Source organism: Zootoca vivipara, chromosome 14, assembly GCF_963506605.1.
Source record: "Zootoca vivipara chromosome 14, rZooViv1.1, whole genome shotgun sequence".
Taxonomy (NCBI): Eukaryota; Metazoa; Chordata; class Lepidosauria; order Squamata; family Lacertidae; genus Zootoca; species Zootoca vivipara.
In genome coordinates this window covers 2883341-2895645 of record NC_083289.1, presented here as the reverse complement: position 1 = coordinate 2895645, position 12305 = coordinate 2883341, and the positions used below count along the sequence as shown (strand labels likewise).

Sequence of the window (12305 nt, the reverse complement as noted above, 5' to 3'; positions counted from 1 at the left end):
CATTAGGAAGAACTTCCTGACAGTAAGAGCTGTTCGGCAGTGGAATTTGCTACCAAGGAGTGTGGTGGAGTCTCCTTCTTTGGAGGTCTTTAAGCAGAGGCTTGACAGCCATCTGTCAGGAATGCTTTGGTGGTGTTTCCTGCTTGGCAGGGGGTTGGACTGGATGGCCCTTGTGGTCTCTTCCAACTCTGTGATTCTATGACTTTTTGGGGGTATGCCTCGCCTTGGCGTTTCCCCCTGACTCTCCGGGGGGCTCAGATCTGTTGGAGCAATCAGATCTGTGCTCTATTCGCCATCTTGCAGAGACCGGAAGCCTCATTTCTGTCTTCTTTTAACTTCTGATGTTTGATTGTGCGGATACAGGAACAAGAACTCTTCTTCTTCCATGAACTGAGTCCAGGAAGTTGTTTCTTTCTGCCCAGAGGTGCCTTTATTTATAATATACTCATGGATTTTATCAAAGTAAGTGACAATTACTAATTTGAAATTGTTATAAAATATTTTTTCCTGCAGAGAAATGAACATTGGTTGCTACTTATTTATTTAATTACAGTATATGGTTGTTATGGCCTAGATCTTTATTTAGCCCAAACAGTGTTGTCCACCTGGAAGAAACAAATACCAGCTGGCTTGAGGGTTTCAGAAGTACAAAACAACCTTTAGGAGAAAAGAAACCCTAAAGAGGGGGACTCCAAAGAACAGCCCAGTGAGGCCTGAGCAGGCTCAGAGGCTACAAGATACTGGCTGACTGTTGGGGTGCGGAATGGAGTATTCTAGAAAGTGGCATGGCTGATGGGCTGGAGCCCAGAGCAGGAACTCTACAAACTGTGACGTTTTGTAGGTGGTGCCACTGAAGAGCAAGTGCTGGGTAGGGATTAGAGTGTGGAGCTGTGACTGGCATGGCTCAGCTTTAAATTCCCATTCTGCCATGAAGCTTAGTGCATAATACTGGCTCAGTCACAGGTACCTACAGGGTTACTGTGAGGATGAAATTTGGAGTGTGTGTACACCCCCTCTCAACACTTTTTGAGGAAGGGTAGGATAAAAGTATTATAAATTCCAAGCAGGTATGAGCTTTGAGTGTAGAATTATTGACATGCTTATTAAATGGTTGGATCAGCAAGGCCATTCCTGTTTGCAAGTGTGGTATAAATTAAGGTGACAAGGATGTACCTCTTTGCCTGGCATTGGATGTGGTTTTTTAGTACTGTTTTAGTTTTTCGTTTACTTTTTTAGTAGTGTTTTTAGTACTGTACTTTAAATTGTGACCTGACTTGGGACCTTAAGGTGAAGGGCTGGGAATAAATCAAATCAATAATAATGCAAATGCTTTAAAGAGAAAGTGTGTGTGTGTGTGTGTGTGTTTGCCTACTGCTTATTGAGAATTCGGTTTCCTTGTGCAGGAAGAATATCACCGGCGTAACTTCACAGAGGTTGTGTCTCCTAATATCTACAACAGTAAACTCTGGGAGGCTTCTGGCCACTGGCAGCACTACAGTGACAACATGTTCTCTTTTGAGGCTGAGAAGGAAATGTTTGCCCTGAAGCCAATGAACTGCCCTGGACACTGGTTTGTGGTTCTTTTCATTATTACTCCCAATTATTCTGAACTATTGGAAATTTATTTTAGTTTGAATCAAATAAAAAATAAGTCATAATGGGGGGGCATGCGCATTCAAGAGCAGAGGTGAGGAGCCCTCAAACCTGGGGGCCAGATGTGCCCCTCCAAGTCTCTCTGGCCTTTGGGGCTCTTCCTTAGCCACATCTGCTACAGGCCCTGCTTCACACCCTGCTTGAGCATAGCTGCCAAGTTATCCCTTTTTTTAAGGGAAATTCCCTTATGCTTGAGTGTTTTTTCCTGCCTGGATTATGCCCTTGAACTCCAATAAACACTTTGGCTCCCCTGCAGGATAGGTGCACGTGTGTGCGTGTGTGCACAGGAACTACTGTGCAGATGTAACTTTTGCATATTACTCTGGCCACACCCACCACTGGTATGTGGCCCTCAGAAGGGAATGTGACCCCTTGGACTGAAAATACTCTCCACCCCTGTTCAAGAAGATCTCTTTTACTGGTCCAAACTTTTATGAGGGTGTGCCTTCTCTCTTTCCTGACCCCTGTGCCCTCTTGCTTTCTTCTGTCTCCTTGCTAACTGTTCTCCTTTCTAATTCCCCTGCATTACACCCAGATCACTCTGCATTGCCTCCTTCCCCTCATAAGCTTACTTATGGTATGCAGCCCCCCCTTCCTTTTCTGCTTGGCTAAGTGCACTTCAAGACATGCTGTGGGTGAGGCTCCAGCTCTCTACCATCTTGGTTTTTTAGAGGGCCAGAGAGGAGTCCAGCTGGTGAAGAGGCACGGGTGTCTCTCCCGCCTGCTACGACCAGCTCCTCTCCCCCCTGGTCTCCAAGAACCAGGAGAGGCATGAAGAGGGTGGGAGAGAAGTTAGCTTCACGTAGGCATTGTCTCAGATTGCTTGGGAAAACCCTGGAAAGGAGGGGACAGACAGCTGTGAGGAGGCAGGGACCGTCAGTCTCAACAATTGCTGCATAGGGGTAAGACCTGCCAGAGTTGAATTGCTGTGCTCATTAGGCCTGACACTCCTAGGGAGATCCTGTTTTTCCTATTAAAGAGTTAACTCCAACTTGCTCAGTGTGATTTACTGCTGGCTTGCTCTAGTCAGTACCCCTGCTTCTCCCCAGATTTGCTGTGGAGTAGTGTTCGAAACTCCCCTTGTTTGCAGGTGTGATTTGTGACGGAATTTCATTAATGCGAGCAGTTTCTGAGTTCTGGGTGCAGCATTGAACCTAAGATTTCAGATTAAAACCACCACTGCTGGAAGAAAAGGAGGATCTTTTTCTGTCTCCCCACTTCCAGCCACTCTCTGAAGACTGGAGAAGGGACCCTCATAAGAATATTAGGGGGGTGGGCAGGGGAAGTATGGCTTTATTTCTTGCAACCTTCAGATGAGGACTAGACTATGTAAAAAATGAACATAAGTTTTTAGCTGCAGTTCATTCATTTTCAGCTTTGTATTGTTATAAAAAAGCACACCTAGATACTCCATTGTGGCACCCATGACCTAGGTTGAAGGTGCCATTTAGCTCCTAGCTTTCATATCTCCGTTTCTAGCACTGCTCTGGAGGGTTGAAAGAACCACCAAACCCCAGTGTAGAGAGGGAGAAGAGGCAAACGTGTTTCATCTGGCTAGCAGATATGCTCATGCTGACGGAACAATCCTGTTAGAGTGACATTGAAGTCCACCCAGATAATGCAAGTGGGTCCCAGAGCCATTCTTTGGGTAATGGACGGCAGCAGGCTGACAGAAGGTCACCAACCCTTTACTTGGAAGTATCAGCATATCAACATATTCACTTATGTATTAAAACAGAAATAGCGGCAGTGGACTTTATATCTCTTCAGAGCGGCTATGTTGTTACAGGGGTTGACCTTTCATTGGTGTGCCATCCCCCCCCCCCAATATTGCTCTGCAGTGGAGAAAACATACATGCCTGCAAGGTTTAATGGCAGGTGGAGGCAGGATTTAGGTGGGGGAAATGGCATGGGGGAAGCATTTTTTTAAAAAAAAAATCCCACCAAACCTCTCCCTTCACCACTAGGTCAATCAAATATGGAGTCTTTTACTCCTGCTTTAAATACAAAAGTCTTCCAGTGGATTGTTTGGTTTAGCAACTGTAATAAAAAGATTAAAAATGTCAGGAGAACCGACTGCATATCTCCATATCTAGGTATTTTGACCCTATGGCATGAAACCCACTGGGTGACCCTGAGACAATCACCACCTCTTGGCTTGCCCTTCTCACAAGATTATTGTGAGGATAAAATTTGGGAAAACCCATCTGGACAAAGGGCAGGACACAAATGGGTCAAGTAACTGTGTTTGGATCTAATAAACTGTTTCATGTCTCTAGCTTGATGTTTGCCCATCGTCCCCGGTCCTGGAGGGAGATGCCTTTAAGACTTGCTGACTTTGGAGTTCTTCACCGAAATGAGCTTTCAGGGACCCTAAGCGGGTTGACTCGGGTCAGGCGCTTTCAACAGGACGACGCCCATATTTTTTGCACAATGGAGCAGGTCGTGCACTTATGTTGGGGTTGCCACAGTAGAGGGATGTCTTCACTGTTTTTTTAATGATAAAAGAGTTCATGATAAACTAGTCCCTATGTGGTCTGAGTGCTAAATAGATGGCAGCTCTTGTGAAAGGGCTTCCTAACTAAACCAAACCAGTGCATGTTATTGCTACTTAACATGAGAAGGGACTAAACCAGGCACCCCCAAACTTCGGCTCTCCAGATGTTTTGGACTACAATTCCCATCTTCCCTGACCACTGGTCCTGTTAGCTAGGGATCATGGGAGTTGTAGGTCAAAACACTTGGAGGGCTGCAGTTTGGGGATGCCTGGGCTAAATCCACAGACTTCTATTGCTGATAGGTAGACATTCAGACCATAGAACTACAATTAGCAGAGATGGTTCTGTGTGATGTCATTTCCCCCTCCTTTGCCAGAGCACATCGTACTCCCTGTTCCTCCCCTTCTCTTCCTTTGACCAGTGATGGATGCAGACATGCCTCAGCTCACTCCAGCTCTAAAGCTGGTTATACTGTAAATAAAAGTGCCTGCATAGTTTTAACTGCTGCCTTTGCTGTAAACCAGTGGCATAAGTAAATATTATTTTTAAACTACTTTTACAGGTTGTAGCATGATACATTCTTAAGCGGGGTAAGATGGGGGAAGAAGAAGGGGGACTTGCTTAAATCAAGGTTTTTCAGCCTAATTCCCATGCTTTTAATTTTGCTGCCAAAGGTGGGATTTTAAAACTCTGTTCAACCCACACATGTGGGCACCTGGAGGGATAAATTGCAATTACTACCTTGTCTCCTACCCATTAAAACCCATCCCACACACATCTCCACTGTAAATTTATTTGCATTTTAAATTTCAGATTGAAGAAGAGATGAAAGGCTGCTTGAACTTCTTGCAGTCTGTATATGCTGTCTTCAATTTTACCTTCCAACTACATCTTTCCACAAGGCCCGTCAACTTTCTAGGGGAAAAGGAGATCTGGGACCAGGCAGAGAGGGTAATTTAATTCTGCCACTCTAAAAAGAGAACACAACGACTTTGTTTTGAATAACCACTTCCTTCCCTCAGGTGTTAAGATCAGCTGGGGGAGGATGTTCTTGGTAGTCCTACCACCCTCACAATTTGGGAGGCCGGCAGCCTGAGAGAGGATGTTTTTTGTGGCAGCCCCTAAGTTGTGGACATCCTTCACCACAGGCATGTGTGGCACCTTTATTATGTGGTTTCCATTGTATGCTGAAGACGTCTCTCCCTCTCTATAAGTGTGTGTTTACGTATTTACAAATATCTGATGGATGCACGATCATGGCAACCCGGAAATGGCTGGAAAGGGGGGCAGAGACAGGGGTGAGGGACATAACCCCTTTACAATTTGGTCAATGCCTCTCTCTCTCTCTCTCTCTCTCTCTCTCTCTCTGTGTGTGTGTGTGTGTGTGTGTGTGTGTGTGTGTGTGTGTTAATGGACCTACCTCAGGCATCCCCAAACTGCGGCCCTCCAGATGTTTTGGCCTACAACTCCCATGATCCCTAGCTAACAGAACCAGTGGTCAGGGATGATGGGAATTGTAGACCAAAACATCTGGCGGGCCGAAGTTTGGGGGTGCCTGTGACTAATTTGTTTTGAACTGTTAAATTGCTTTAACCTGCCTTGGGACCTTATGGTAAAGGACAGGTTAGAAATAAGAAGTAGAAGTGGAAGCAGTCATAGCAACAGTTCTTATATTTCTGGCATTTAAACTAGCAAGGAAGAGCATGAGGACACATGGATCGGAGGAGGGTTAGATGTTTTAAACATTGGTGTGCCATGGGGGCTAAGCTGGAAGAAGTCTAATTTCAGGTGAGCCGCAGTCAGTACTGTACTACAGTGGTACCTCGGTTTATGAACACAATTGGTTCCGGAAGTCTGTTCATAAACTGAAGCATTCATAAACTGAAGCAAACTTTCCCATTGAAAGTAATGGAAAGTGGATTAATCTGTTCCAGGCGGTCCGCGGAGTACTCAACCTGAAGCGTACTTAACCCGAAGCATGGGTGTACAGTAATTGGTTCCGGAAGTCTGTTCATAAACTGAAGCGAACTTTCGCATTGAAAGTAATGGAAAGTGAATTAATCCATTCCAGATGGGTCCGTGGCGTTCGTAAACCGAAAATTCGTAAACCGAGGTGTTCATAAACCGAAGCTCCACTGTATCCGCTTCCCATCTGCAATAGGGGGATAATACTAATTTATTTTGGAGGATTGTTGTAAGGAATACAACAAGATAATGTAAATGAAGAACTGCTCTTCTGATTTATTCTTAGCAACTCCAGAACAGCCTGGATGACTTGGGGGAGCCCTGGAAGCTAAATCTGGGAGACGGAGCCTTTTATGGTCCCAAGGTTAGTAAATATTCATGCTTTTGTACTCATGCTGTTATTGAAGCCTACAGGTGGAGGATAAATGGCAAAGCCCCAGCTATAAGTTTGCCATTGTTGTCCTTTACAGATTGATATTAACATCAGAGATGCTATTGGTCGGTACCATCAGTGTGCTACTATCCAGCTTGACTTCCAGCTACCTATCAGATTTAATCTTACTTATGTGGGGTAAGTTTGCATAAGAGTCTTTTAGGACTTGAGCTGATCTGCTTAAATATGTAGAGCCTAAAACAAGGAAACAAGGGGTCAGAGGAGGCTGTAAATGGACTTGGAGGTACTAGGTGACAAGCTGAAGAAATGCTTAGATGTCTGGAGCATTGGTGTGGCATAGTAACTGAGCACAGTAAGGGCTCATCCACACTTCCGTTTGCCCCACTGCTTCCCCCCCTATGAAAATCCATGGTTTAGCGCTGAATCATGTTTTCCAGAGTTTGCTGTTTGTTCTGATTAATTGCTAAAGTGCAAGTTTTTTTGGGGGGAGTGGTGGGGCCGAGGCACAACCTTTCAGGCCCATGGTTAGAAAGCACAGGACAAGGGCCCATGTGGACGAGCCCAAAGTCTGATTTCAGGTGAGCCACATCAGCACTGACTACCACAAGGAGATAAAATTGCTCTCTTATTTCAGAGGATTCTTTTAAGGATTGCAACAATCTGATGTAAATACAGTGGTGCCTCGACTTACGAATTTAATCCGTTCCGAAGGCACCTTCGTAGGTCGAAAAATTCGTTGGGCGAAAAGCGCCATTGGAAACGCGATTTCCCATAGGAATGCATTGGAAACGGAAAAATTCGTAAGTCGAAGCAACCCCATCTAAAAATTCGTAAGTCGAAAAAACCCTATCTAAAACCACCGCGGTTTCTGTTCGGATGTCGAGAAATTCGTAAGCGTGCAGCCATTTGCTCCATTCGTAAGTCGAAAAATTATCTGAGTGCCAATCCTTCTGTAGCCAAAATGGAAGAAGAATCATGAACAAGGGAAGAGATTTCAGCAGGCTCCAGAGAGCCTCAAGGTTTTCAGAATAGATTGATGATGCAAAGTGTTGTGTGATCTGTCAATGGGATGCAACTTGTTGAAATGGCACTCTTCCCAACTCCTTCCTTGTTGCAATTCAGTAATGTAATGTAATTAGAAACTATGCCTTTTAATGTGCTATAATTAACTGTGGTAAAAGAGGGTTAAAACCAGATTCAAATCAAGATAGCAATAAGCTTGTATTAATTTTTTCCACTTTTTAACTTCCATTCTTTCACAGAAAAGATGGAGATGACAAGAAGAGGCCAGTGATAATCCATAGAGCTATTTTGGGCTCGGTGGAGCGAATGATTGCCATTCTGGCAGAAAACTATGGTGGAAAATGGTGCGTAGCAGTAACTGGAAGCAGTTTTGAAAGTTGCAGAGAGTAGAAAGCACCCTGTGGTCTTGATCACAAAGTTAAATTTCTGCAGAAATATGGTTTTTAGAACATTTTCATCCTGTTACAGTGCGGCCTTTGCTACCCTGGTGCCCTCCAGATGCTTTGGACTACAGCTCCCTCCCTTCCTGGAGTTGGTGGGAGTTGTAGCCTAAAACCCCTCAAAAGTGCCCAGCTGGCAAAGACTTCCCTACTGGATGATAGAGCAGACGCTCCTGAGCAGCATTTCAGCTCCTCCAAACATAAAACAGCAAGGCCCAATGTAAAGCACCCATCTGCCTGAGCGTTCCATTCCCCCCCACCCTGTGAAATGCTTTTGTCACAGTGGATGTTTGTACACCAGCACCACACTCTGCCAGAACACTGGCTGCTGGCAAGCGAGTGCTGCATGAGCATGGGTTGGCATAGAGGGTAAAAATTTTTAGGCATAGACTACTTGCACAAGTAATTACTTACCTGCGATCTGCGTTTTATATAAATTGAGTCCGAGAAACACTCTACGAAGTTTGTAGTGCAAACATGAGCACACAACACAATACAAACTTAACATTTCCATAACGTATAAGCAACTGTGATTAATGCTGTGTGGAAAAAAGTTTATAATAGCTGCATATTCACTGAGGTTCTTATTTTGGACAGGCCCTTTTGGCTTTCTCCTCGGCAGGTCATGGTAGTTCCTGTCAGCCACACCTGTGAAGAATATGCTCAACAGGTAAGAGCAGAATTGCTTGCAGAAAAGCGGGGGGTCAACTGCACAACTGAAGTTTTTTTGGTTCTATTCAGGTATACATAGGAAGCTGCCTTGTATTTAGTCAAACCATTAGTCCATCTAGCTCAGTACTGTATTGTCTACACTGGCTGGCAGCAGCTCTCCAGCATTTCAGGCCTTCGTCTCTCCCAATCTTATCTGGAGATGCTGGAAATCGAACCTGGGACCTTCTGCTTGCAAGGCAGTTTCTCTACCACTGAGCTTCTCAGCATTTTGGCTAAGGTCAAGTGTAGTTCTCTATTTATATATATAAAAACTAGCTGGCCCAGCCACACGTTGCTGTGGGTCATCCCTGTGATTCCCCCCACCCTGTCCCGATCCATGACGTATCCCGCCCCTCCTCCCTCCAACCCCCTGGCTCATCCCTGTGTTTTGGTAGGATACCCATCCCTCTGTTTTCCCCAGGAAGTGTTGTCCCCTCGCCCCTGCGCACGTATCGTGAACATTTTATATATTTAGATTAATTTTTTTTTTGAAATAACATGAGAAGCAGAAGTTGTTATTGTTTCGGGGCTGATGACTCTTCTGCACTGAGATGTTTGATCATGAAGGCCAAGCTTACCAGAAGGTCAGCTTCTTTAGAGAGTTTCCCTGCCAATGAACCACCACAGGGAGGCTTCTCAAATGCACTGTCACTAGACCTACCGGTAGGCCAATGATGTGACCCAACATAATGTGGTCGGTGCCCTATTTGAATGGAGAGGGCCCATTTAGAACACACACCCCAGAAATATACCTTGCAACTCATGGGGTTTTGTGGCAGACACACAGTGACAGATTGCCATGAAAAAGCTTCTCTAGCCTTGGAGCGTTGAAAATGTCTGCTTCTCAAGATATGTCAGAATACTGTATATCATTTGGCACAGAAATGTTACCAAATTGTTAAATGTAACACATTTTTACATTGTCTCTCTTTTTTTAAGATTTGCAGTGACTTTTCTGCGGCTGGATTCATGGCTGATGTTGATCTAGATCAGAGCTGCACCTTAAACAAGAAGATAAGAAATGCACAACTGGCTCAGTATAATTTTATTTTTGGTATCTATGACTTTTCATTCATCAGTCTTGCCTCCCACCTTACTCAGAATGAAAAACCCAATATGGTTGACACAAGTAGAGAATGTTGTTCTTGTTGGGGAGAGGAAAGAGTTCTGTCCCTCATTTACTGCCAGTTTCAGGGTAGCTTTCCCCAGTTTTAATGTTTGGATAACATACTAAGTCTTAATAGGTTCAGCGGCTATTTTGTTCTTCTCTGACTTCGTTGGGCTACTTAATAGTTTATTTGCAAGGTGTGCTCCCCCCCCAACTTTTTTTTATATCTTTTAATATAAGCATACAAGACATCCAAAAAACAAAATACATTAAAAAAAACATAAAAACAAAATATGACAAGCAAAAAAGAAAAATTACAAAACACACACAAAAGAAAAGAGAGGGAGAAAATTCTTATTTGCGCAGTCAGGCGGAGTCCCCCCTAACCCCCGGGCAGCTCCGAGCGGAATAAAGACGCAAGACCACTTTTATGGGATTGAAATTGGCCACAACTTTATTACAATTCAGATGTAGGAAGACCTTGGCTCAGGCATTGGGCGTGTATCCCTCCCAGGGGTAACTTTCAGGGTTGTCCAGCATGTGCGGGGGTTGGGCTAACTCTGGAGAACATATGTTCAAGCAGATAGCCCACCCCCCGTGATCGCTGCCGCTGGAAGGGGAGGGCAATAACAGCCTTTGTCCCGTTTACGGGAACCCTGTAATCACCACCGCAATGGGGAAGGGGGTCTCCGCCCCCCCCTTTATGTAAATGACTAAAGGATTCCGCCCAAGGCCTGCAACCGCCAAGTTGTGACGAATTGCTACGGGAAAGGCGAAACCTGCCAATGCAGGGAAATTCCTTTCCGGCCCTTTAACAGCAGCCTTGTCGTAGCAGCGCCTGCGTGCGTGTACGCCTGTGGAAGGAATAAACCTGTAAAGCAAGCATTATTTTAGGGAGTGGAGGGTGAGAAAGCTCTGAATCCGTAGGCTGCTTCCCCAGAATGGCTCCTCTGTGCGCCAGGTAAGGCTACCTGTTCCTACCTGGCCAATCCCCCGGCACGCCTCCCCTTGGCTGGATTGGATGACTGACCAAGTGGGCGGAGACACCAGTCTCCAGCCTCAGGCAGTGCCGGCTTCCGAACTTCCAGGGCTGCCCTAGGGATCCCAAGGGGGCTGCACGCAACTGCGCAATATGCACCTCCCCTTTCAGGTTGGGGAAACGGTCATTCTTGACATTTTGACTTCGAGTCCCCCCTTACTGTGTTTCATTGTAAATCATATTTAGTAATTTCTGTATCAGAATTTCAACCAACTTATTACTTCTTCACATTCTTTTCACTTGTTCTTCCTTAACACTTTTACATAAAACCTAAAATGCTTAACATATTTTTCCTCTACAACCTCTATCTACTTCCAAATCTGAGTCAAATACTTCCAATATTGCAATTCTTTTTTAAAATAAACTTTAAATTTCTTCCAATCTTCTTCCACCGACTCTTCTCCCTGGTCGCGCAGTCTCCCGGTTAGCTCAGCCAGTTCCATAAAGTCAATCATCTTCACTTGCCAGTAGTCCACTGTTGGTAAATCTTGTGTCTTCCAATTCTTTACTATTAAAATTCTTGCTGCTGTTGTGGCATACAAAAAGAATGTAATATCTTTTTGGGGAATTTCTTCCCTGACTATTCCAAGTAAAAAGGCTTCTAGTTTTTTAATAAAAAGTGTTTTTCAACACTTTTTTCATTTCATTATAAATCTTTTCCCAGAAGTCTTTTACTTTGGGGCAAGTCTACCACATATGGTAAAAGGTTCCTTCCACATTCTTACATTTCCAACATTTGTTATCTTGTGTGTGATAAATCTTACCGGTAGCTAGTTTTACCGGCATTGTTGTTGTTGTTGTTTAGTCATTTAGTCGTGTCCGACTCTTCGTGACCCCATGGACCATAGCACGCCAGGCACTCCTGTCTTCCACTGCCTCCCGCAGTTTGGTTAAACTCATGTTCGTAGCTTCGAGAACACTGTCTCCCCCTCCCCACGTCCTCAGAAAGCTCGATCTGAGGCTCTATTGGCGGTCCGCAGCGCTCTTGTGGCTCCCCCTTCCTTCACCGCACCAAGGATTCTCGGAGCGTGAAAATCCCTCGCCGATCGGCAATGGCGGAGGACTGGAAGTCCGCAAGGTGGGCTTCTAAACATATACAGTAAGAGCAAAGCACATAGCCTAGGGAAAAAACAGCACCAGCAAATGCTTCTTGATCTGAATGTTTTCTTGTGAACTTAGCTTTCCTTTTTTTTTTTTTTTTTGGTCAGAGGTTTTAATTAAAGCATTGAAACATGTAAATTTGTAGGAAAACTGGCTTTGCTATTATTTCTCCAAAGTAAGTACTGGCCAGTTGAAACCACTATTGGCTACAAGTTCTCTGAGTTTAGTAGAATGATATAAGAACTTGATAGACATTTGCTGAGCTGCAGTGGTGATATAGAATGTTCATAAAAATTGAACCATTTAGCAGTGTAACAATCTGTCAGTGCACAAGGCCTTTGTTGATTTGCCAGAGTATAAAAGGGAGACCATA

The 12305-nt window shown here is 44.6% G+C and overlaps 1 protein-coding gene across 1 annotated transcript in view; it reads left to right on the top strand.

Moving 5' to 3' along the window:
* TARS3 (threonyl-tRNA synthetase 3) overlaps window positions 1–12305 on the top strand; it is a 30794-nt gene that overhangs the window by 16666 nt on the left and 1823 nt on the right. The window contains exons 10-18 of the mRNA XM_035130496.2: window positions 364–462; window positions 1404–1570; window positions 3933–4095; window positions 4965–5102; window positions 6403–6480; window positions 6587–6687; window positions 7773–7877; window positions 8571–8643; window positions 9624–9738. Of these exons, the coding sequence (XP_034986387.2) occupies window positions 364–462; window positions 1404–1570; window positions 3933–4095; window positions 4965–5102; window positions 6403–6480; window positions 6587–6687; window positions 7773–7877; window positions 8571–8643; window positions 9624–9738 (1039 nt within the window). The remainder of the gene's footprint in view (window positions 1–363; window positions 463–1403; window positions 1571–3932; window positions 4096–4964; window positions 5103–6402; window positions 6481–6586; window positions 6688–7772; window positions 7878–8570; window positions 8644–9623; window positions 9739–12305) is intronic.